The 26,445-nt window shown below is 36.4% G+C and overlaps 2 protein-coding genes and 1 pseudogene across 2 annotated transcripts in view; all 3 read left to right on the top strand.

Moving 5' to 3' along the window:
* The first annotated feature begins 39 nt into the window (after positions 1–39).
* The window catches only part of LOC120329780 (uncharacterized), a 40,621-nt pseudogene continuing 14,215 nt past the window's right edge, over positions 40–26,445 (top strand).
* On the top strand, positions 11,405–12,518 carry LOC144430392 (uncharacterized). The gene is made up of 3 exons (XM_078118321.1): positions 11,405–11,878; positions 12,152–12,334; positions 12,408–12,518. The coding sequence occupies exons 1-3, from the start codon at positions 11,405–11,407 to the stop codon at positions 12,516–12,518; spliced, it is 768 nt and encodes a 255-aa protein (XP_077974447.1).
* The window catches only part of LOC120329605 (uncharacterized), a 75,929-nt gene continuing 73,496 nt past the window's right edge, over positions 24,013–26,445 (top strand). The window contains exon 1 of the mRNA XM_078118534.1: positions 24,013–24,217. Coding sequence (XP_077974660.1) covers positions 24,131–24,217 — 87 coding nt within the window. The 5' untranslated portion in view covers positions 24,013–24,130. The remainder of the gene's footprint in view (positions 24,218–26,445) is intronic.

Raw genomic sequence — 26,445 nt, 5'->3', positions numbered from 1 at the left:
GTTAATTTTCCGTTCTACTGATTTCACTCGAGTATTTGGTTGTATTAAGATTGTTAAGTCATAAATAGGATTAAAATAACACTAATTATTGAAGCGAATATTGAGAAGAAGATTGGCATCAGAGCATATTAAAAGATATTTCAAACTGTGAAATTCCATACGTAGACTGGTGGTACGCTAATCTCGTTTCATGGCGATGGTCAATGGTGCAAAATGCAAATATTAATATTCAGCAATTCTAAATTATGGAAAATTCTGTAGAAATGGTGAGAACCACCGAAGACGTATTTCCTTGCCTCATCTGTAATGAAAACTTCTCATCAGGGCCAAGTTTGGAAAAGCACATTTTTTCGCACATACATGTTGAAAATTATTTCAGACCAGGAGATGTGAATGATTATCCAACTATCAACATTGTGGAAACAAGTCAGCCTACCGGCTCTAATGAACATTGTGGAAAAGGTATTACAAATATAACTTCTTTACAAAGAGCTGGCAAATGGAAAATAGATGTTCATGCACAATGCAGAGAAAGTTGGTTGATTGATAAAACTGACCCAGCACGTAATAGCGAGCATCTCAACATAACCACTGTACCAGACTGGAAGTTACAAACCAAGTCACTCGTTCATATCAACAGTGTAGACGAACCATATATTTGCAAACAATGTGGGAAGGAACTGAAAACAAAGAAAAGTTTGAATAGACATATGAGAATTCATACCGGGGAAAAACCTTATATTTGTGAACTTTGTGGAACAGGTTTTTTGCATTTATCTCATTTACTTAGTCATGAGCGAACTCATGATAGAAAGAAACCTTATGTTTGTAAACAATGTGGAAGAGGTTTTTCCCAATCATCTAGTTTACATAGACACGAGCGAACACATACTGGAGAGAAACCTTATGTTTGTGAACAATGTGAAAAATGTTTTTCTCAATCATCTAATTTACATAGACACGAGCGAACCCATACTGGAGAGTAACCAATGTGGCAATGTTTTTTCACATTCATCTAGTTTACGAGTTCATAAAAGCTTGCATTCTGAAGAGTAACCATATGTTTGTAAAGAATGTGGAAATGGTTTTCCGCAATTATGTAATTTACGTATCATGATCAAACTCATATCGGAAAGTAGCCCCTTGTGTGCGAATAATGACGGATGGGATTTTTAAATTCACACTGGAGAATACCAAATGTGGTGAAAACTGCATAACGAAGCCCTATGAAAGCATAGGATAAGCGATTTACCATTCAATTTCACATTTAAGAATTGCTTTGAACTTTGAAGAAAAAACTTCTAGGAAGACACTCAATGGTCCTTATACATGTGATCTATTTGAAACAGTATTCCCTAATTCATGCACACTGGAGGTTATATTTGTAAGCAATGTGATGCAAATGGAATAATAATCAACTTCTGTTCTTTGTAAATAATGACTGTTAACAAATCAGAAGTTGACAGGACATGAAATTTGAATAGTTTCTCTAATCAAAATTTTTTTTGTGCTTCTTGGAACACCTGGAAGTGTAATTTCCACGGTTTGTTTGAATTGATAAAGCCCTCAAGTGACAGATTTTGTCATGCCGCCCAGAAGAATACCTCTTAGGCGCTATCAGTCATCTATATGTATATGACAATGATTCGAAACTTATATAAAAGATGACAGTTTTTTATTGCCACGAAAGTATTAATGCTTTTTTGACGACTCATATTCTTAGATTTGCAACACCATTATTTTATCTTTTTGTCAGATTTCGTATTTCAATGTTCGAGACACTGGTGGCGCTGTAACACTGTCAATCTGTCCTTTGGTATCCAGTTAGAATAGGCTACCAGTTGCAGCAAAGCAGCTGTGGTTGTTTTTGTTAGATTTCTAGTGTTTTAGGGTAATTTATGACCGTAAACTTGATGCAAGTTCTCAAGTAGAACACAAAGTGTGTTTATTTCTAATTTTATGGTCATTATGATAGGCTCAGATATTTTGTTGTTAGTAAGATCGACTCTGCGTTGAGGCTCATCGTTCTAAGCATGTGTTTGCAGGTTTGAATTCATGTAGAGATAGTTATGTACAAGAAGATAGCTGGACCACTCGCTGCCGTTGGGTGGTTTTATTGGTTGGTTACGGCCTCCTCCGCTATAAAACAATTATTTGGCTAACTAATGCAGTATCGATACCCAAGATCGGTCTGTGGCATAAGTCGTGTTATCAGCTTTTCTCTCCCCCCGGGATAAATATGTATATCCTATGATGACATTACTGTTTGGGTACCGGTAGGGGTGCCACTTTTGGATTTACGAATCGGATTGATTTGAAACGTGTCTTTTCCGATTCGATCAGATTGACGAGATTCGGAAAAAGAGAGCGAAATAACGGAAAAAAACATTGAATGTTCGTTAAGCGTTGTTTTCGGTGGCACTAAATCTGCTGAATGCGGTTATGCAGCACTCCAAATAACACCATATTACGAGACGGAAATGAAAAAGAATTTTTCGTGATTGACTTTTTTACTGATCTGCCGTCATTTGTTTCAAGTTCAGCACAACACACTCTTTTATGTATTACTCGAGATGATGTGTTGTGTAATTTCCCACAGACTGCGAGTTTAGTTTTTCACTGAAGTTCCTATTATGGGCGAATTTAAATGGATACCTGAATCGTATGATTTTAGCACACCTGCGCTGCAACCAGGGATGGCCAATTCGAATAAAGTATTCGAATGTATTCGAATATCTCGTCATTCGAATATCGGAATTCACGTTCATAAGAATATCGGATATTTGTGTGACGTCACACATTTTCGACGCCGCTTTCAAGACGTTTCCGTTGAATGAAAACATTCTCGATAGAAACTTGCGCGTGATTGTTTTCATCACTCATCAGCGTAACGTGTTATTTAGGCCCGCAAACGCCTTCACGATTGTGTTATTTTCTCTAAAACGAAAATTTTCAACAAATTTGTTCCACGATAACCATAACATTTATTTTATTTTTGTACGCGCACGGAATTGGGAATCTGGTAAATACGTTCATCGGCGGCGAGTTTCTAAAGACAACGCAACTTTTTGATTGAAAAGCGGCAATTTAAAATACTGAAAATAAAACCGTAAACAACATAAATTTAATTGAGGCCCGCGAAAATTTGCAAAACGCTTTTCTAGGCAGTGAAAATCGCAAAATTTCGTGTGCCTCTGGCACACATTATGTTTGGTCGGCGTTTAGAAACATATCGTCACTAATTGAGGGCGGGATTTGCCTGATTATCCATTACTTTAAATTGCCGTCGAATATTTTCGTGTTAACACGATACAAGGTTTGAAACGCGACTTTTTCCCTGGTTTTGAGGATGTATATAATATATTTAATCTAAAGTATATTCATTCAATTTTATTGTGATGAAATAAATTTTACTGTGAGATATTTTACTCTGAGCATTTCGATCGAGCGGAGTCACTGTTAACAAGTACATCTAAATATTTGCCGAATTCGCAAAATACGGATCTGAACAATATTTAATCGGGCAGTTTACCACACGTTTTTATTCTTATGATCGCGGATTGCAATGGTATATAAGAGTGGTGAGGATTTCATTTTGTCGACGCAACCGCAGGTTAAATTGAAGACCATTAAATTAAAAAGGGGAAAAAACATTTCAAATATGCCCGTGTCGGTCACGAATTCATCTCTTTGCACAACAGAAAAATATATATTCGTTGGTATATTATTTGTTGTAAAAGTCGACTCTTTTAACAGATGGCATAATCGCGGCGATGAATATGTATTTTTAATTTACTGCTGAACTTTATATGTATATTCATTGTATGAAATGAATTATTCTCTACACTTAACAGGATTTTATATAATTATTCGAGATTTTTTCTAACGGCTATAACGAGTTGGCAAGATTGCAAAAATACATATCAAAATTAAATACATCAGGCAGTTTATCTCGTAATTTTAGGTCACAGATCGCCGTGGACCGAATAGTAATGTTTTTTTTTTGACGTAAGAGAAAGCAACCGCGAGTTATGTTGGACACATTAAATTAATATATAAAGATATTTTAGAATCTCGTGGTTGTCATGGATTGAATATTTTACGTAACAGAAGGATGATTATACGCTGAAAAGACGGCTCTTTTAACGAACGCGGAATCGCGGTGGGTGTTACAGGCGGCAATGGGAATTTCCGATTTCGAAAATCCTGGCTGCGCGCTGGCAGTGGTGGTCATCTATTCTCTACTAATTTGTTTCTAACTCCAAACACAACAATATGTTACACATAATAACAATATGGTTCACATAAATTTATATACAAATATACTGGTAAGTAGTAGAATACTCTAGGCCCAAATATTAGAATTTTTAAAGGCATAATGGATTTTCGATTGTTATTGCCTGTATTGCCAATAAATTTTATTACTCTCAGAAAATATACACAATTATCTCAATACAAGTAGTATTAGACTAGACTATTATCGTAACATCATGGTACCAATGAGTCAATGACATAAAGCGTCAGACAACTCCTTGGCTATCTTTTCATATGGTCATTTGTACACGTGAATAATTTTAATAAACTGACTGTGTCACAAGTTGCTATTATTTTTTATTGATAGCTATAAACTATCAATTACTTTGTGTACATATACTGTTGGTTTGTGGCTTCATTCTGATATTTCTATTGAAGCTTATTTCCCAATTTACTGGTTTTTTTTAATCAACTAAAACAAAAATGTGTTATTTTTGATTTTAGAATGTATTCGGAATTCCAGATTCGAAAACATTATTTTAGAATGTATTCGGAATAGTTTAGTATTCGGAAATGGCCATCTCTGGCTGCAACTAAGTTATGGTACGCCCAGTAGGGCTGGGCATTTTGAATCGAATAGTAAATTATTCGAATCGGTTCAGAGCTAAATTTCGAATCGCCGCAATCTTGTTTTTATCTTTCCGCTAATGGCCGAGGTGAATTTCCCCAATTTTTTTTTTCATTGCAGTCATATATTTTCAACGAAATTCTAACATATGACTATTTTCTGTAGTGAGTTATTGATAAAGCGTGTTTGTTATTCTGTGTGAGCGCTCAGTAATCTATCTGGGTGATTTATTCTATGTCTTCGGTAATTCATGTGTTGAGAGGACCAATTACTATAATAAAATCACTTACAATTATATATTTTCGAGATTCGAATCGAAAAATATTATTCAATTCGATTCTGAAATCACAAGGTATTCGAAAATGCCCAGCCCTAACGCCCAGGCATGATTGGATAAAGAATCAGCTACCGACGTCTAGATAATATTTAATTTCGATTAAAATTTAATTTAAACTTCGTTCTGATTGAAATATTTCGTGTACATTTGAAGAGAAATATTACCGAATGAGTTCATTGGCCGGCTATGTTGATTGACAATCATGTTTCTCATCCTAAAATATATATTTATTTTATTTGCGTTTGTCAGGCTTCCACTGGAGTGTCAGGCGGTAAACGAAATGAGAGGAACAATAACATACGTTTCTTTTTCCAGCTGTAACATCAAAAGAAATGTAGTATTTTCTTTTAATTTTGTTAGCGCGATACAAGCGGGAATAAAACATTTCGGATTATATCTAGCAAATGTCACAACGGACAGGTAGAAATAGATAATACTTGAGGAATGGCAACATGTGCACTGTTTTACATCAGCACGTGCCAGATTTCATACCAGACAAAGCATACTGTGCGATTTCCGTCTTAATTCAGCTCCAGCGACCATGTTTGATCGAGTTACAGCGTCGATCAATTACTGCTCGTGAGCGCCGCGACTTTCTGAATTACGAAATTAAACGTAGTCCACGTCCACGATAATACTAAGCCAGAGTTTGCCACAAAATATTCATGCCGTAGTCGGTTGAACGATTATTTTTCTCACAATTAATTTAATTTATTCGTGGTTAATTTTATTGTCTTCAAGCATTTTCCATTTCTAGTAATTCAGATGCAATTAGTATATGCTGCTAGCATAAATATTTGCCAAGTATCTCTGCTCCATCACGATAATGAGCCCATAAAGAACAGAGATGCCGAAATACTGTGTTCCCTTGTCTTTAACATGGGTCACAGTTTTAGAGAAAACCATGTTTTTCAGACTATTTTAAATGTTAAGAAGTTTTACAAATCTAACATTAAGCTGAAGCCCAAGCACTTACCAAAAATCTTGATCTTGAATACCTCAACAAAATGTTTCTTGAATCAGCCAATACTGATACTGATGAATTCAACAACATTGATAGTGTTTTCTTGTACAATTGCTCAAATCAATATATCTGCTCCAGTGATGTCAATGCCCTTAAATTCAACGATAGCCTTAAACTAAGGGGTTTCATGACTCTTTCAATCAATATCAGATCTTTAGCCTCTTTCAAAAACTTCACAAAATTTGAAGCACTAGTTAATTCACTGAATTGTAAGCCTCATGTGATTGCTGTAAATGAAACATAGATTGTATCTGGTACAAATGGCCATTTCAATGCACTGGATGGCTATGTTTTTATCTCTAATAGTAGATCTCATCACCGAGGTGGTGGTGTTGGTCTCTACATTCGAAATGATTTGAAATACATTGTCCGCAAAGATATTACTATAAGGTGCGAAAAGGTTTTTGAATCTATATTCGTTGACATATCATTGGAAAATAAAACAATAACCTGCGGTACTATTTATAGATCACCACTAACTGATGAATTAAACAATGCTAACTTTCGGAATCTCTTGTCCCAAGTTCTCTCAAAGATGAACTGGTTGAATTATAATTATATAATGGGTGACTTCAACTATAATGTTATTGATGAGTCGAATATGAATACAAGCCTATTTGTTGATATTATGCACAACCTGGCCTATTATTCTCTGATAAACTGCCCCACCAGGATAACTTCAAGTTCTGCTACCTGAATAGACCACATCTGGACAAACGTATATGATAAAAAAATTAACAGTGCTGTTTTAGCAGAATGTGTTTCTGATCATCTGCCAATTGTACAATGCTCTCTTCTAGTAAAGCAAACTCAGACCAGAATTGAAACGCTTTATCGCCAGTTTACTTCGTCCAACTTGAATACTTTTATGAATGAACTGAATTCTATTAATATTGATGACTTCAGCAGCATCCAAGATCCCAACACTTGCTTTGAACATTTGGAAAAATTCCCCACTGCTTACTCTCAATCTTTTCCTTCCAAAAAACAGACCAAACAAACCTTGGTATGATACTGAGTTACGCAAACTCAACAAAGTCAAACAAAAACTTCATAAGAAATTAATAAACAATAAAAACATAAATGACAAGCACAAATAACAGTTTAATGAATGCAGGAACCTTTATACTCGATTGCTCCACAAAAAGAAATCAAATTATTACAAATCTAAATTTGCTTCTCACAAAGTCAACATCAAGGCAGTGTGGAAAACAATTAATGAACTTATTGGTAAAAATAAAACAAATTCTTGTCCTTTGATTGGACTTGATTGCAGTAATACACAAATTGCAAATAAATTAAATGAACACTTTTCCCAAGTGGCACAAAGCCTGCTCGACTGTATGCCTCAACCAGCCTGCTGTGACAAAAATTACATCATTAGAAATAAAAAATATCATACGCGATATGAACCAAGTCAAGTTTTGGAATCCATGGTATTCCATTCCAAATATTGAAATATGTTCCAGAACATATTATTGATATTCTGACATATATATTTAATCTTTCACTATCTAGTGGATTATTCATTGAAAGTTTCAAGACATCCAAAGTTCTTCCTCTCTTTAAAAAGGGTAGTGTTTCAGATCTTGGAAACTATACCCCTATTAGTCTTTTACCATCATTTGCTAAGATTCTTGAAAAAATAATGTATAGTAGAATGTCAAACTACTTTGAAACTAACAACGTTTTCCACTCGCATCAATTTGGTTTCCGCAAGCATCACTCCACTGCTATGGCTGCTAATGTTTTGGTACACAAACTGACCAAGGCGTTTGAATGCAAACAACATGCAATTGGAATATTTCTCGATATCTCAAAAGCTTTTGACACCATTGACCATTCCATCCTCTTAAGTAAGCTCTATCACTATGGAATTAGAGGCGTCCCATTCAATTGGATCAGGAGCTACCTTCAAGACAGGAAGCAAATTGTGCAATATGACAACTCATTCTCTACAAATATTTGTGTCATGAAGCACGGAGTTCCACAAGGATCTTTACTTGGCCCATTATTTTTTCTAGCTTACATTATTGACATGTCCAGGTGTCTGAAATCCTCTGAGTCGATCATGTTTGCTGATAACTTGATTCTTCATGGGGAAAACCTTGAAGATCTATTCACAGTTGCAAACCAAGAACTAACCAACATTCATAGCTGGATGTTAGTTAATAAATTATCTCTTAATGCTAACAAAACTAAATTTGTATCATTCCATCCAAGCGAGCATAAAAGTGTGAGTTGTTCAAAAAAAACTACTGCTCAATGGCAATGAAATTGAAGGACTGAAAGATATAAAATTTCTAGGAATTATCTTTGATGGAAATCTGTCATGGAAATCACAAATAATGCATGTTATTGGTAAAACAAAAAAACCTAGCAGTTTCTGCCAAAGTATCCCAGTGTGTTGATCAATCAGCTCTACTAGCAATGTTTCAATCATTACTACTTAGCCATATTCGATATTGTAGTTCAGTCTGGCTTTATGGTAATAAAACACTTGTCTCAAAACTGCAGAGTATTTGTAATATTTTTTTTAGAATAGTTTTTGGTAAAAAAAAACGTGAAAGTGTAGACCCTTACTTTAAATCACTAAATATACTTAAGGTTGAAGATATTATGGAATTTGAAATATTATCCCTAGCTTACTTATTATAATTACCCTAGATTATTAATTACCCTAAATATTACCCTAGACTTCCATAATAATGCGCTGCCCAATTGCTTTAACGACATACTTGTCAAAAATACCTCCAACCGAAGAAGTAGTTCTGATTTATTCGTACCTTTCATGAGTAAATCTGTCAGTCAGCATTCCTTGTCTTTTAATGGACCCAAACTTTGGAATTCTCTTCCCTTAAATTTGAAGACGTTAAAGTCCAAAAAATCTTTCCAAAAAAAAAATCAAGTCTCATTTAGTTTCCAAATATTAAAAATTACTACTGGTGGTATTCAATGACAAAAACTTGGGACACTCCACACTTGCACATTATTGTTCTAATGAAAATGTTGAACAGCTTATGTTAAGGCATGGTATTGGTGTTTGAGTTGACTTGTTGGCCAAGGTGAGAACAGAAGGGGCCTAAGTCACATTTTTGCAAAATTCACTTTTTTTCAATATTTTGGGGTTTTGAGCCATGCTCTACAACAGGGGTCGGGAACCTTTTTGGTCAAGAGAGCCATAAAATATAAATATTTTCAATTGCATTTCCGTGCGAGCCATATAACATTTCTTCACTTAATCAGGCCTGAAATGTTTACTCAAAAGTCAACACATACAATGTCAGTATACACTTAATGTGATTATCTGATGCTGCATGTAGTCGCTGCGGGCCTTGAACGGTTGCTCACATGCAGCCCAAGTTGAAATCTACAATACTCATCGCCCTTTTTCGTTTAGGTATCTCCGTAGTGTTTTCAAAACTCTATCGCTTTGTGATGTCACAATATATGTTCCAGAATCCACTTGTTTGTCACAATGCATGTCTGGTAATTATATTACATAACATAGACATGTGCTGGACGAGCCTTCTCAAACGTATTGGGAATTTCCTGCCAAATTTGGCTATAAAAGAGTTTGAAATCTCGTAACAATAGTAAGCTTAGTCTTGAGATATTAGCTTTTTTTGGGAGCCATATGCCGTCACCAAAAGAGCCATATATGGCTCGCGAGCCATGGGTTCCCGACCCCTGCTCTACAAGATGGTGGTCTTGAAATCCTGCATTTCTCAATAATAAAAATTTTATCTGGACTTAGGAATGCTATAATTATAGAGGTGTTGAGAACAGAACAGGCCTATGTCCAATATGCTGGACTTAGGCCCATTCTATGGCAAAGTTTAGAATCAAGTAGTCCCAAAGAACATGAAAAAATAAATATGATTGTACTGATTGGCTGAAACAAATTATTCATTGTGATGAAGACAACTGATAAAGCATATTGCAGTTATACTTATGAGCACGTGCTACAGGAAACAGGTGACTAGAGGTAGCTTAGATACTAAATGGGATAGGAGCCTTGGTATATTGAATAGCAGGCTTTAAGTATAACTGCATAATAATTTAAAGATTATAAATATTAAATTGTGTGCTATTTAGTCATCTTGTATGTATTAAATCGTGTTCTACTTCTAATTTTTCCCAAAGCTATATACAATTTATCAGTGAAGCAATGTTAGGTACTGAATCTGAATTCCCCTGTGGCACACGAAGTTGAGATAGCACTGAGAGTCAGATTCTGCAAACAGGAAAAGAAGTTTATCTCCCTGCTACATATTTCGATAATGAACAGCGTGAATACAGTAATAGTTTACCATATAAAGATAAGACGCTGTTAAAAGGAGTGATAGTTTGCGTCTACTCCAACACTGTTCGAGTCAAATTTTTTATTGACAATCAAACAACTTCAGTTCCAAAAAATGCTTTAAAACTTGATATCAATGATGAGGAAAAAGATTTTGTCCTTGTTGAAGCTCAAAATTCTCAAAACGAAGACCAGGAAGAAAATTTATCAGATGAATCTTTTGAATATTATAATGAGTCTCAGTCTATGCCATGTTATTGGACGGCTCAAAACAATGAATCTGACAGTGATAAATCAAATTCCACAGTACAGCACCAGGTTGACATTTCAGTTGTCGAAAGTGAAGAAGTAATTCTATGCTATGAAAAACATCTCTTTTTCAAAGCAAAGTGTAGAAGTGTTCACTGTGAGGATAACTAAGGAAGTTTTTTTATAACTAAAGTGTTCCAAACTGCGATCCATTGGCCATATTTTAACCTTGTAGAACACAAGGAAGGTACTGCCATCACATGGAATCTGTGTGACATAAATAAGCTTTGTGACCAAACAGAAAATCAAGTTGATGAACAGTGTTCAACAGACTGGATAACACCTACTCCTTTGACAGAAAGAAAAAGAAATATCTCCAAGTGGCAGAGAAATATTAGGAAGGAAGCTCGAATGCATGGACAGTCTTACCAATACAGAACAAAAAATAAAGAAATTAGATTGATGCCTAAAAGAGAAATAAAGAAAACCTGTTCTAGTTCATGTAAAAAAAAGTGCAATGAAATATTTTCTGCCAAGGACAGAGAAGTTTTATTTGAAAATTATTGGAAATTAGATAACATATTGTCAAAAAGAATTTATATTACAAAAATGATTGGAAAATGCAAAATTAAAAGAAGCATATTGAGACCAGATATTAAAGTCAGACGCAAAAAAAGAGATGTTAGTTTCAAATATTTTCTTCAGAAGGAAAGTGGAGATCAGTTTGAGGTTTGTCAGACATTTTTCCTCACAACTCTTGATGTTTCAAGAAAACAAGTTAGAACAGCATTATCAAAAGAATTTATTGGAAGTGTTGAAAATGATATGCGTGGTATAACTGTACCCCATAACAGATTTGATCCAAAAAAAGTGGAAAAGGTTATCGAACATATTTGTATGTTTAAAACAGTTCAAAGTCACTATGTTCGAAAGGAGTCTAAATATCAATATTTGCCTCCAACATTAGATGTGGCTACTATGCACCGAATGTACATACGATTCTGTGCAGAAAATAACATTGAGAATCCCTTGAAATACGAAGCTTACTTGTCCATTTTTCATGATAATTTTAATATAAAATTTCATCGACCCAAAAAGGATTGATGTGACATATGTGATGCATGGGACAATACAAAAGATTCATTGAGAACTACAGAAATAGTAAAATCAAAGGCAGAACATGATCAAGAAAAGAACTTGAGCAGGGTGTTCAAAGCACAAATAAAAGAAAAAGCACAAGACAATAGCCATATTCAAGCATCAGCATTTGACTTTCAAAAAACACTCCTGGCACTTGCAGGAGAGAGTTCTCCTCATTTTACTATAGCATGAGACTGCGAAACTACAACTTTACAGTCTTCGGACATCTCGTCTTTTAAAGAAGTTCATTGTTACTTGTGGAATGAGGAAGAAGCAAAAAAGGGTTCAAATGAGGTGGCGTCTGCACTGTTGCTCTACTTGAAGTTTTTACAAAAAAAGGGCGTGAAGAATGTGTACCTTTTTTGTGACAGATGCGCAGGACAAAATCGCAACCGCATGGTATACATCATGCTATCCCTTGCCCTTAATTGGTTTGGATTTTCAGATATAACGTTAAGCTTTTTTGTTACAGGGCATAGCCAAAACAAGAATGACTGTGCACATTCTCTTATCGAAAAAGAGTCAAAACGGCTGCACACCTTTACCACTGATCAGTGGGAATCTATCATCGTACAAGCATTGACTAAAGGGAATAAAATTCTCTGTCCCAAGCAGAATGTTATCATAGATCATCTATCCATCGCTATATAATGACAATACATCCAATTTAATTAAACAATTATTTTTTGCCTGTAATAACTAGTTCAGCGCATTCCCCTTCACCCAATCATTGAAACATCTACTCGCAGTTTTATTTTTTGTTTTCCAGGTTACTTCAAAGTGATTAAATGAAATAAAACACATAAGGAAAAAATCAAACAAAGACTCCGATATCCTGTGAAATAACAAACAATCTTATTCCTATATCCTTGTCTGAAAATAATACCCAAGAATGAAAAACCTCACTTACACCCTTTGTAACCAATTTATTTCCATACCCTACTTAACTTAATTATAGTAATTTTACTGTTATCGATAACTTTAAATTACCTATTACAATCTGGACTATAATTTGGCAATAATAGGCTCTAATTCGGGGAATGAAATGGTCTCTCCCACCTCTTCATGCACCCAATTCTGGCAACTTTGGTTGGGCAACTTGGCATTTGACTCCAACTATAATCAGATTGGCAATATGTTTTCAATAGAATCTTCCTATTATATTTTAATTAACGATTAGAAGATCGATCAATTTGGCAATGGCAACCATTACAAAATTATCAATATGGTGTGGCAAAGAATTTTTTTCTTTTTCTAGTATTTATTTTTATTTTTTTTGTTTACTGTATAGTATACCCTAAATTTATCGCGTTTTATTCTTACTCAAATACCTTCTCAGTGGTTGGGTGTGTGGCTGGTGGGTGCATGTGAGCGTGTGTGAAATAACTTAATAATTTTAGGTGAGTAAACACGTACCACTTCCTCTTGGCAAAACCTTCCATCTTATATTTTGTACGTTATAAACCTTATCTAAGGTTTCGTTTGCTCCCCTGATTTCATAATCAGTTTTTATTTATTTGTTTTTATCTGTCAAATGTATTGTTATGCTGATTATGGAGTCGAAATAAACTTATACTTATTATATAAACGTTTCTATTATTTACCTACCGGTATGTGATGTCATTATAAAAACAACATTATTCCTCATTTAAAACATAAGTCTGCGATTTCCTCTGTATCTTTTGCTTTCCTCTAAAAATAAGGCGCAAACAGTACTAACGCATGTTTCACTGGCGTTTATCACTTGGATGACTATTGAAAGCTAATTTTAGAAAGAAACGATCACTATACCAACTACACAAAACTTTTCTAGCATATTAGGTAGTTGATGCAACCATTCAATGTGTTTTTCTACTAACAATATTTATTATTTATTTATAACAATATTTATCTTATCCCCCTTTATGCTATAGTTCTTCCAAATTTAGGGAAAGTTAACGATAATATGATGTTATACTAAACAGAATAAGATTCGGAAATATTCAAATCGGAACATTCCGATTCGGAATTTGATTCGAAAATAAAATATTCGAAACTTACATCCCTAGTCCTAATACAAGTACTGCGTGCGTAGAGCTCAAAGATACACAATAATAACTCAGTATTGTAAGACTCACAGATAAATTGCAACAGCAAGTTTCTTATCAATGCAGATATTGGTGATATCTGTGACCTACATCTTTTTATCATGATGGAAATAGGTGTGGCTGAAAATTCTTGCTATCTAGCATATTTCAGTTTTTCTCTTCTAGATTTGAGTTTTTTGTGACTTTGGGCAAACATACGCATGCAATAACAAAAAAAGCTCAATTAAATCAGATCCGAAATGATTCGATTAAAAACAAGAGAGCAATGCTCAAATATATGGACACGCAGAACAATTCCCCAAAAATCATATGCGGTGACCAACGACTAACATACCGGCGGTGACTTACCAGTACCTGTATCGGGGTACCGTGACGGTACAGGGACTGTCATAGATATTTTAGGTCCTGTGACAATTGAAACATCAGTTGAAATATCTCGTGATATGAGTCAATTATGTACCGTATTATCGGATCAGGTACCGAACCACAGTCAAACATTTCACATAAAAACGTTACTAAATAACATGCGTCAACTTAACACCAGCCGAATCGGGGTACAATTTTTGGTACAGTGACTGTCATAGCCGTTTAGGGCTGATGGACAATTCGACTACACGGACAACTCACCAGGCCTAGGGTGATGTAGCCAGTCTGCGGACAATTTCATTCAAACCGCTATAAAACAAAAACCAATACATCTAACCCGTTAATTTTTTCACCGTGGGTGCATTGGCGGCATTTATTCTACACGCTAAACCTCGTATTAACTTTCTACGACAAAGGGTTAAAGCTATACAAATCCCCAAAGTACGGCACTCGAAAGACGTATTTGCGACCAAACGACCAGTGTGCGACCACGGATTTCAAGCCTTGATCATCGTTTCTGCTGCGTCGAGACTATCGCATACGCAGCCATACAGCAATCAAACAGACAAAACACGGTGGTCGCAAATTGGTTGACAATTGTTGGTCTTGTGACAGCGTGAAAACATTGGGCTTCTAATTGCATTTCTGACCGTCATATATTTCAAGAACACGGTTATTTCGAACAAAACTCGTTAAGTTATAAACAAAGCACCACATCACAGCAATCAAACAGACGAAAACACGGTGGCCGCAAATTGGTTGACAAAGATATTATCGACGTATCGGAAATGCACACCCCCTATTCCCCCTCCTTCAAATGTAGAAACGCGAAACTTTCAAATATGGTTAAAAGAAACACAACTCTACCCACCTGCCAAGTTTCATCTTTTTATTTCTCATATTTGTATGGATTTTCAAGCTTTTGACAGCTACGAGTTAGTTCAGTGTCACCGCGCTGTGTTACGGTACCAGAACTTCTCTATCTTTAGAAGGTCCTGTCTTGTGACAGCGTGAATTGAAATTGCAAGATGGTCCGTTGGACACAAAATGGCGTCCGATACCCGCAGAACGTTTAGTGACGTCATAGCAAACAAAAACAAATCTTACAGAGCTAACAGAAATATTTGAAATAAATAGAAGTAATAGCCTTCTGGAGAAAAAATTTCATCTTCAACCACTGAAAATTTCAAAGCAATTAGTCCAGTAATCAAAGAGAAAAGCGACTTTTTAAAAACGTGTCAAAGAACAAGAACAACAACATAATATTGAAACGATCGTTATGTCCACTACGTGTCCAAAAAATGTATCTAGAAGTGGCAACCCTAGGTACTATATATCTTGCAATTGTGGCGTACCAAAATTGATATCACCACTCAGGTTCTTTCTGCCAGCTTATCGGACACTGAAGTTGCAATAGATGTCGTTCACAAAACAATCTTCTTGCGGTTCCAATTATAGCAGAGTAACTAAGTTAACTAACTAGATTAATTATACACCTGTAAGAACTTAATACAACCAAATACTCCAATAAGAAATACAATAAACAAATAAAAACATGAAAAACACAGTACAAATACCGTAGGATACATACGTAACACAAGATACGGAATTGGTCTATGACGTCACAGTCATGAACTATTTACTTATAATGGGATACTAAAAACCGGGTAAAACATACCTAGATATACATAAGAATAACTAGTATGACACTAAAGATACAACACAAATCCTATCTTATCGACAAACACGTAATATACATGGAAATACGCATAGAAATCACACAGGAAATAAACTGCGAAAATAGACTAGTTACGGAAGTGTTAAATACAAGCTAACTAGTGAACAAAGCTATGCCAAACTGGAGAAATAGTAAACCTGTACTACTAATATCATTTCACAACAAGAATTACACAGATTAACGGCACGAAAACACTATAATAATAACCCAATATACAGAGGAAATATCTACACTACCGGCAGTCTGACAGACCAGCAGAAAGAGAAAGTTACACAGCTGCTCACTAATGACTCAAGTGTTATAAAACAGAGTTATAGACGTGGTCGTCTCATTACTCCCCCCTTTTTCAGATGGGAAATTACAAAGAAATTTTCCATCTTTAAAATTGAAAAACCATAAAAATGTGAAGAAACTGCAAAGAACTGTACACTCAAATGAAATGTATATCTAAAATCAAAACAATCAATTGTTAAAAGCACTATCACAGTCAAATCAAATGTAATCATCCAAATATCTAGGCCTTCGCCTAGTACGTTGGCCATTATCAAAGTTCGCATCAACTGTAACTTCTTCTGGTACAGTGTCTGGCCTTGAAGAGAAAGGTAATACATCAAAAATATCATGAGCAATCTGCTCATCATTTTCCATAATAGGTTCCACATCAGGTAAAATGTCAAATCCGGTTAAGTCAATGTCGTTGTCTTCTTCATCTTCATGAAGGTAAGGTCTTAACTTGTCAACATGTACAACTCGAGAACGTGTCCCCGAATTCTTCTGAATCCTATACAAGTGATTAGGTAAACAGTCCACAATTCGATAAGGTCCAATCCAAGGAATACTCAGCTTGCGATGCTTAGGTGGATAATAATACCACACCAATTCATCTCTCTGGAAAGTAAGTGGTTTAACACCCAGATCAAAATTTCGCTTTTGTCTGGTTGCAGCAGCATTTAGATGTTGCCTAGCATGAAGAAAAGCTTTTTCAGTTGCACAGGAAAACCATTCGACAAACTCAGTGTAACAAGGATGAGTTGATGACTCTGGTTTGCCAAACATAACATCAACAGGCATCTCGATTTCTCGTTCAAGCATTAACTTGTTCGGTGAATATCCTGTACTATCATGTACAGTGGAGCGATATGCCATGCAAAGGTATGGGAGATGATCGTCCCAATCATTTCGATTCTCATTCACAAAAGCTTTCAACATCTGCTGTATCACCTGTATGGTCCTGTTGAAACGTTCAACTTGTCCATCTGAACGAGGATGATATGGAGTTGTTCGAGTCTTTTGAATCCCGTACAATTGACACATTTCTGAAAATAATTTTGATTCAAAGTCTCTTCCTTGATCTGAGTGGAGAATTCTTGGTACCCCAAATCTCGAAAAGAATTGAGTAACCAATGCATCAGCAGTGGTGTCAGCTCGCTGATTTGGTAAAGCAAAACATTCCACCCATTTAGAGAAATAGTCCGACAAAACCAAAATGTGTTCATTTCCATTTTCAGTTACAGGCAATGGTCCAAGAAAATCAATGGCAATCCTTTCCATAGGAGCTCCAGATATAGGTTGTTTCAAATCTCCCTGTCTTCTTCCGTAAAGCATCTTTGTTGAAGCACAAGACTTAAAAAATTTGCACCATTTCAGAATGTCCCTTTTGAAACCAGGCCAATAAAATCTGCGCCTTATACTCTTGAAAGTCCGATTAGCACCAAGATGACCTGCAGTGCGCAAAAAATGTAGCTTTTGGAACAAATCCTGCCTCAAATTTGATGGAACAATCAATTGGATATGCGATTCCTCCGATTTACAATCAGGAATCCAACGACGATAGAGAAGTCCATTATCTACAAAAATCAAATCCCATTGTGACATCAAACGTTTGGTCACTGTTGATTCAGGCATGTATTCTTGAATGTCAGGTTTCTGAGCAGTAAGTTGTTTCCATTTCAAAACAGCAGAAATATCTGGATCTTCACTTTGCCAAGATTTAATTTGTTCATCTGTGTAGGTATCTAGCCAATTACAATCGGAACAGTCTGACGATGATTGACCGGGCCGTTTTGATATTGCACTTACAATAACATTGCTCACAGCCACATCACCATTGGTACCACAATCAGAACAATCTTCTCGTTTGCATTTGCGAACTTGGCATGACAATCCATCAGCATTGCCATGTTTCACGCCCGGTCTGTGTTCAATCTTGAAGTCATAAGCACCAAGTGTTAATATCCATCTTGCTAACATTCCTTGAGGTTCACGAAAATTGATCAACCATTTCAGAGCAGCATGATCTGTGCGAATTCTGAATGGTCTCCCGAGAAGAAAATGACTGAAGTGACGAACAGCCCACACCACAGCTAATAGTTCCCGGTGTGTAGCACAGTATCTACGTTGAGACTTGGACATAGTCTTACTGGCATAAGAAAGTACACGTTCATTGTCGTCCTGAACTTGAGATAACACTGCACCAATCCCATAACCACTGGCATCAGTATCCAATACAAATTCGCCGATTGTCCTCGGAAAGCTAAGAATTGGGGCAGATGTCAGACAATGCTTCAAAGTTTCAAAAGCCTTTTGACATTCAGTACTCCATACAAAGGAAATATTCTTCCTGGTCAATCGAATAAGAGGTCCAGCAATTGTTGAATAATCTTGAACAAACTTCCGGTAGTAGTTCGCTGTGCCTAGAAAACTACGAATATCGCTGACAGAATTTGGCGTTTTCCATTCTTTAATAGCCGCAACATTTCCAGGGTTGCAAAAGACACCGTCAGATGAAATAAGATAACCAAGATAAGAGGTGCTTCGACGGAAAAGTTTACATTTCGAGGGCTTCAAGCGTAAACCGGCACGGCGAAGTCTTATAAAAACTTCCCGAAGATTTGAGAGTGCCATTGAGAAATCACTACCATGAGCCAAAACATCATCAAGAAAATTGAAACACCCGTTCCACAGGAGATCACCAAGGATATTGTCCATCATCCGTTCGAATGTTGCAGGAGCATTCGCTAAACCAAATGGCATCACCACAAAGTGAAAATGTCCACGGCCAGGGATGCTGAATGCTGTCTTTTCACGGTCTGCAGGATCAACCTCCACTTGCCAATATCCGCTAGCGAGATCAAGAGTTGAGAACCATTGTGCTCCGTTTAAGGACTCAATGATATCCTCAATACGCGGCAAGGGATATGCGTCCTTGTATGTGACGTCATTAAGCAATCTAAAATCCACGCAAAATCTGGTAGAACCATCCTTTTTGGGAACTAGGACAATGGGAGAAGAATATGGGGAATCGCTGGGTTCTATGACACCCTGAGCCAGCATATTATCAACAGCTTCTTCGGCTATCTTCCTACGCGCCCACCCCATTCGACGAGGAGCCTGCCGAATCGGCTGTGGTGTGGTTGTGATGATCCTATGCTTTGCTGCTGAAGTACGGCCAAGTTCACCATCTGGTCCTACAAATACATCATGGAATTCACAAACCAAATTGACCAACTGTTCACGTTGACTCGGGGTTAGATCCTCAACGGAATTGACCATGTCATGTAGATGTTCTGGCAATTCAGAAGCTATAACCCGATTATCGGATTCGTCAACTTGAATTTGTGCTACAAGTTGAGGATGTGCAATACCAATCAAAGATCCAGCCCTGATCTTAAGTTGTCTGCCTTTTTGGTTCACCGCTAGAACAGGAACAGTGGACTTTCCTGGATCCACAACAGAAGAGATCAGCTGAATGCCATCAGCGAGGAAAGAAGAATTCAGCGGTTCAACAAGAGCAGCAACGTCAGACAAATTGCTTTTCGGCCAAGGACGACTAAGTTGTGCAGGGATAACAACCTTAGAATATGGCGGTATAGTAATATCTTCTCGAACAGTTACACGACAACACGGTACAGACTTTTCAGTAAACAGTTTGATTTCATGACCCTCTATCATCATGTGTCCAGATGATAAGTAAAGAACGCAATCATGTTCTCGGAAATAGTCCATGCCCAAAATACCATTAGACATACCTAGGTTGGCAACAACAACAGTGCGTCGTGATGCAAAAGAATCAATAGACAAATCAACTTCCAATGTACCCAGTGGTGATAAATCATGTCCTCCCACTGCAACAAGAGATTCTTCGAGCGGTGCTAAATGTGCTTCTTTCCCACCTATAGCCTCAAAGATGGAACTATCGATCAGAGTAGTCATAGCACCACTATCTACAAGAAAATTGAACGGTTGATTGTTTACAAGTACCTTCGCATGCCAACTATTGTCATATTGCAAGGAACAAATATTCAGGTCTATATTCTGGTTCGTTGGTCCGTCATCAAGTAATAATTCAGCGGACACTGAGGACCTCAAGCCCGCTGAGTGTCGTTTAAATTTGCGGTCGAAGAGGAAGCAGCTGTTGCAGGATCAGCGGGATTCTGAAGATGTGGACAATCCCGTTTAAGATGACCAGTCTGCTTGCAATTAAAACATGCCTTGCAATCCCTGCCCCAATGACCATGTTTACCACATCGAGGACACGGGTTGCGTGGTACACCATCAAAATTGCGATTGTTGGCACGCGGTTTAACATATCCTATAATCTCATCCAGTTTCTGTACAAGTAACTTGATACTGTCTTCAAGAGAAAAGTCGCTTTGCTGATTAACTACATTACCAGTATTGCTCTGTTTCACTGCTGCAATGCGCGGTTTAGACATGTTCTTTCCCTCGGAGTGGTTATTATCAACAGAGTAATACAGTGTCGCAAGAGACAAAGCCTTTTCGAAAGTATCAGGCTGTTGCATGGTAACATGCTTGATCATGCTTTCATCGGTTAGACCGGCAAGAAATTGCGATTTCAAAATATCATCTTGACCAGTAATATCCAGATTTGGGTAGGCAAGAATAACAAGCTCTTTCAACTTATTACCGTAATCCCGTGGCGCTTCATTTGGCTTAATCCTACGACAGTGAAATGTAGTACGGTAGGAGCTCTCATTTCCGGCAGGTTTGAAGAAATGATTGAAATGAGCCACAATATCACGATAGCTAGTACGTTTCATATCTGGTAAATCTTTCAACACATTTAGAGCTTGACCTGTCATGCAAGTAGCCAATTCTAATCCCGCAGTGTCGTCATCCCACTGATTATAACTGGTAACCAATTCAAAATGGCATAAATAACTGGGCCACGTCATGACAGTGGATCCATCGAAATACATTGGCTTTTTGGCATTTCTTGCCATCATCGTAGCATTAGCTGTGCTATTGAGAACACTACGACTAACATTGGCATTTGAGACACTACTAGCGCTCACTGGAGGAGCTGATTGTGTAGCCACTGTAACCATTTTCGGCCTAGTACTAAGTTGCCTTCTGACATTTGTGCCCTCATTACCATTATCATTCAAAAAAGAAATTGTAGGTGCAAGGTTACTCACATGACCATTCTCCAAAAATTTCACTTCTAATGTCTGTGAGAACGCGTTCCGCTTCCCTTCTGGCTGTCCATCTTCTGATCCAAAATCAGAAATTTCATCATGCTTGAGAACAGGTGCTGCTTTTGGAACAACTGTTGCTGGTGTTGAAGTTATCAGGCTGACATTTGTGTCATGTGACATGGGCTGGGTTTCCTCAGGATCAGCAATTTTTCCTTTATTAACCACGCCAGAAATATCTTGCAGAATGCTGTACATCTGCTCAAATGACGAGCCCATTTTTGTATTTTGGAATTCAACTGATTCTAGTTGACTTCCAATCTGTTGTACACAACCGTCCATCTGTTGCATGCGACTGTCTATCAGTTGCAAACGGCTGTCAGTCTCCTCTTGCTTTTCCTCTGACTCCCTCAATTTTGCCTTCAATACCTGTATTTGCAGATGCAAAAGTTCATTCTCCTCTTTGGCTTGCTTTGGTGCCGGTACAATCTTTCTTCTCTTAACCATTTTTCCAAAATATCAGGCAACCGCAATTAAAAAAAAAATTCGGCAACCTCAAATGTCCAATATTGTCCAAATATTATCCGTCACAGACTAGCCTACTTAATCGGCTTAGTCTTAATAGTCCCTGTGTCAAATAATATATCCTGGCGTGTGCTCGCCAAAAATTCGTATATGTGGCGTACCAAAATTGATATCACCACTCAGGTTCTTTCTGCCAGCTTATCGGACACTGAAGTTGCAATAGATGTCGTTCACAAAACAATCTTCTTGCGGTTCCAATTATAGCAGAGTAACTAAGTTAACTAACTAGATTAATTATACACCTGTAAGAACCTAATACAACCAAATACTCCAATAAGAAATACAATAAACAAATAAAAACATGAAAAACACAGTACAAATACCGTAGGATACATACGTAACACAAGATACGGAATTGGTCTATGACGTCACAGTCATGAACTATTTACTTATAATGGGATACTAAAAACCGGGTAAAACATACCTAGATATACATAAGAATAACTAGTATGACACTAAAGATACAACACAAATCCTATCTTATCGACAAACACGTAATATACACGGAAATACGCATAGAAATCACACAGGAAATAAACTGCGAAAATAGACTAGTTACGGAAGTGTTAAATACAAGCTAACTAGTGAACAGAGCTATGCCAAACTGGAGAAATAGTAAACCTGTACTACTAATATCATTTCACAACAAGAATTACACAGATTAACGGCACGAAAACACTATAATAATAACCCAATATACAGAGGAAATATCTACACTACCGGCAGTCTGACAGACCAGCAGAAAGAGAAAGTTACACAGCTGCTCACTAATGACTCAAGTGTTAAGAATAAATATTGACATACAAAATAAAACAGAGTTATAGACGTGGTCGTCTCACAATCACAGTTGTTCTGGTGATTTATTTTATGTTTTACTCTGGAATTAGCTATTGTAAGTGCTGTTCAAGTGTTTAGGAAATTGTTTCTTTTCTTTTAAAATGCATGTATTGAATTTCAGCCTAATTTGTAAATAATCAGCTGGTTGACTCCCCGATATTGGGTGTTGTACTTGATTTTGGGGTTTGTCTATAAATCTCATGTCTTTTATTGTATCTTTTCTATTCTACTGATTTCATCCGATTAATTGGTTGTATTAAGATTGTTAGGTAATAAAATAGGAAAAATAAATAATATGGAAGTGAATATTGAGAAAAAGGTTGCCATCAGAGAGCATATTAGAATATACATTAGACTGGGAAAATTCTTACATAGACTGACCGTGGGTATTCCAAGTGACACTACAGGACAATTCCTGAAATTTTTCATGTTGTTAGATGCAATATATTTTTACATTTTCAGCTACATGTTTTGTGTCATTGTCCAATCAGTTGCTTTATTGAATAGGGAAAAAATTGCACAAAAGTTACACCCAAGACATACTTAGTGGATATAAAAAATATAGTAAAATATAGCTACAGGATGGTAATTCCACCATGCATTAACGGTACATTGTGTTGTGCTGTAAATTTTTGCGATGGTACAGCAGGAGCCCAAAATATTTTCTGGTGCAGTAGCTGAAGGACCACTATATGTGTTGCTCAATTCACCTAATGTAACACTGTAAATCCATGCCAATAATGTGCATATTGTGTGAGACACTACAGGACATTTTTCCACTTCGGAACAGCGGCCTCTATCATCTCTCAAAATTCTGGTAATAAAACGTTAAATGGGTGAAGAAATATCCTACAGCACTGCGAACGTTTGAACTTTATTTACTTAAATGTCTTTTGATTTGAAAAATACAAAAAAATTACTTTTACTACACTTTTAAAAAAATGATGAACTTCAACTTTTGCTTGGAATGGCCCCGGTACGCTACACTTTTGACTTCATTATTTGACGATGGTCAATGCTACAAATGAAAACATTACTGTTGATATTCAGAAATTCTATATTATGGAAAGTTCGAACCACCGAAGACGCGTTTCCTTGCCTCATCTGTAATGAAAACTTCTTATCGGGGCCAAGTTTGGAGAAGCATATGTTTTTGCACATTAACAATGAAAAATATTTTAGTACTGAAGATTTAAACTATTATCCAACTATCAACATTGTTGAAACAAGTCAGGCTTCTAGCTTTGATGATCGAAATGGAAATGTTTTTACAAATGAAACTTTACAAAGAGCTGGCGAAGGGACACCTGATATTCAAGCACAACGTAGTAAAAGTTGGTTCAAGGCAACAAGAATTCCCGTGTTTGACTTAATATAAGGAAAATAGTAAATAACAGTTATATATATTCTATGGCGCATTGTTTTATTATCAGCCCGAATTAGACAGATTTCGTCTCTCGTAGCAGGATTGTTGCATTGCTTCACACTAACTACGATCTTCGAAATCCCCCAGACAAATTATCTAACGACGCTTGCTTCTGTGATTCCTTGAAATTGGGAATCTCCCTGCCCACATGATAGACTCACGACTCTGTAAAGGTAGCGGTGTTGGGTCGATAATAGTAATTTCCAAATTTTTTGATTCAGATGTTAGAACTTTTAGTTTCCCGCAACTTCCCTCCCCCAGTAAAACTGTAAATATCATTTTTCGTAATTTGTGCTCATGTGACAACCTTGCCTCAGCTGATAGTGGTCCGTGGTTTGCTATATGATTCTTTTTGGTTTTATTTCAGTTTTTACTAAAATTAGCTATTGTAAGTGCTGCTCAAGTATTATATATGTCTAGGAAATTGTTTATCTTTTAAAATGCCTGTATTGAGTATTTGAGTTTCAGCCTATTTTGTGAATAATCAGCTAGTTGTTTAGAAAGTAGTAGATTTTCGCCTGATGTTGTATTTGATTTTAGGGTTTGTCTTCAAATTTCAGCAACTTTATCGCACATACGGTATATTGTTTTCTTACATTGTGGTATTTTTTATCATTTCTATTCTACTGATTGTTAGGTAATATTGTGATAAATGAGATAACAATAACATTAATTGAAGTGAATATTGAGTATAGGAGATATTTCGGACTGGGAAATTCATACATGATTGGCATTATTCTTAATATTCAGCAATACTACATCATGGAAAGTCTATAAAAATGATGGAAACCACCGAAGACATATTTCCTTACCTCATCTGTAATGAAAACTTTTCATTGGGGCCAAGTTTGGAAAAACACATGTTTTCGCACATTCACGATGAAAATAATTTACCTGGTGATTCGAATAATTATCTAGCTATCAACATTAACTCTGATAGGCATTGTGGAAAATTATTATAAATAAAACTTTATTACAAAGAGTTAATGCATGAGCGGACGCATACAGGAGAGAAACCGCAATCATCCAATTTAAAAGTGCATAAACGAATTCATACCGGAGAGAAACCCTATGTTTGTGAACAATGTGGGAAGAGTTTTTTGCAATCATCTAATTTAAAAGTGCATGAACGAATTCATACCGGAGAGAAACCTTACGCTTGGTAAACTATGTAAAAAAGGTTTTTCGCAATCATCTAGTTTAAGTAAGCATGAACGAACTCATATAGGAAAGAAGCACTGAAAAGCAAATTTATGTACAAAAACATTTTTTAATTATACCATATTGTCAAGTAATCTATTATTACCGTTATTCCACCTTCATATTGCCGTTATCGTTCCTAACTTAGTTCCAAAGCCTATTTAACATACAAAAATGGAATTACTCAGAGATGGCTTTTCTATGACTTGGTTCTCCTTTTCTTTGCCCCAGCTGGAGAGGGATACAAAATTTTTCATTGAAAGGTGATAGGAATGTCAGAAGACTGGGAGACCTGCGTGACTACCGGTACCGGTAGCGTCAAATGAAATACAGGGGCAGTTTAAAAAATCTTTTGAATACATTCTTGGAAACATTGCACAAACTACAGCAATCTGTAATTATGAACAGATGAATATTTTTATCAGATACATTCATGATGGTTCAGTCGTCAATCTTGGTTCAACGCTAGATTTCAAAGCCAAGTGCTATAGATAAGTTCAGGAGTCTCTGCCACCACATCATCTTCAAATAGTGGTGTCGCTGGATAGTCACCAAGTCTCTGATGATGCAATTTGTACATTCTAGGCACTTAAGTTTATGTCGTATCATAGAAACACAGATTTATTAGCTCAGTAAGATGGGTGCAAATATACTATTGAAAGATTAGATTCAACAGGTTCATTGAGGTATTATAATTGATTACATACCACATAAAATTACAGGACCATTAATGTTATAGTGATAAATATGATAATCGGTATGGTGAATATCTGTGGCACACACTCCCTAACTTCAATCAGCCAGTAGCCTATTTGTTGTGCCAGGAATCCTTCTGA

Source organism: Styela clava, chromosome 12 (assembly GCF_964204865.1).
Source record: "Styela clava chromosome 12, kaStyClav1.hap1.2, whole genome shotgun sequence".
Classification (NCBI taxonomy): Eukaryota; Metazoa; Chordata; class Ascidiacea; order Stolidobranchia; family Styelidae; genus Styela; species Styela clava.
This window is presented reverse-complemented; position numbering and strand designations above follow the sequence as displayed.

Bases quoted from the DNA above. Each gene is read 5' to 3' on its own strand.
- LOC144430392 (XM_078118321.1), top strand. From the start codon at position 11,405: ATGATTGGAAAATGCAAAATTAAAAGAAGCATATTGAGACCAGATATT. The intron at 11,879-12,151 runs CATCGACCCAAA...ACAACTTTACAG, and splicing joins ATAATTTTAATATAAAATTT to TCTTCGGACATCTCGTCTTT. The intron at 12,335-12,407 runs GTATACATCATG...TTTTTGTTACAG, and splicing joins GACAAAATCGCAACCGCATG to GGCATAGCCAAAACAAGAAT.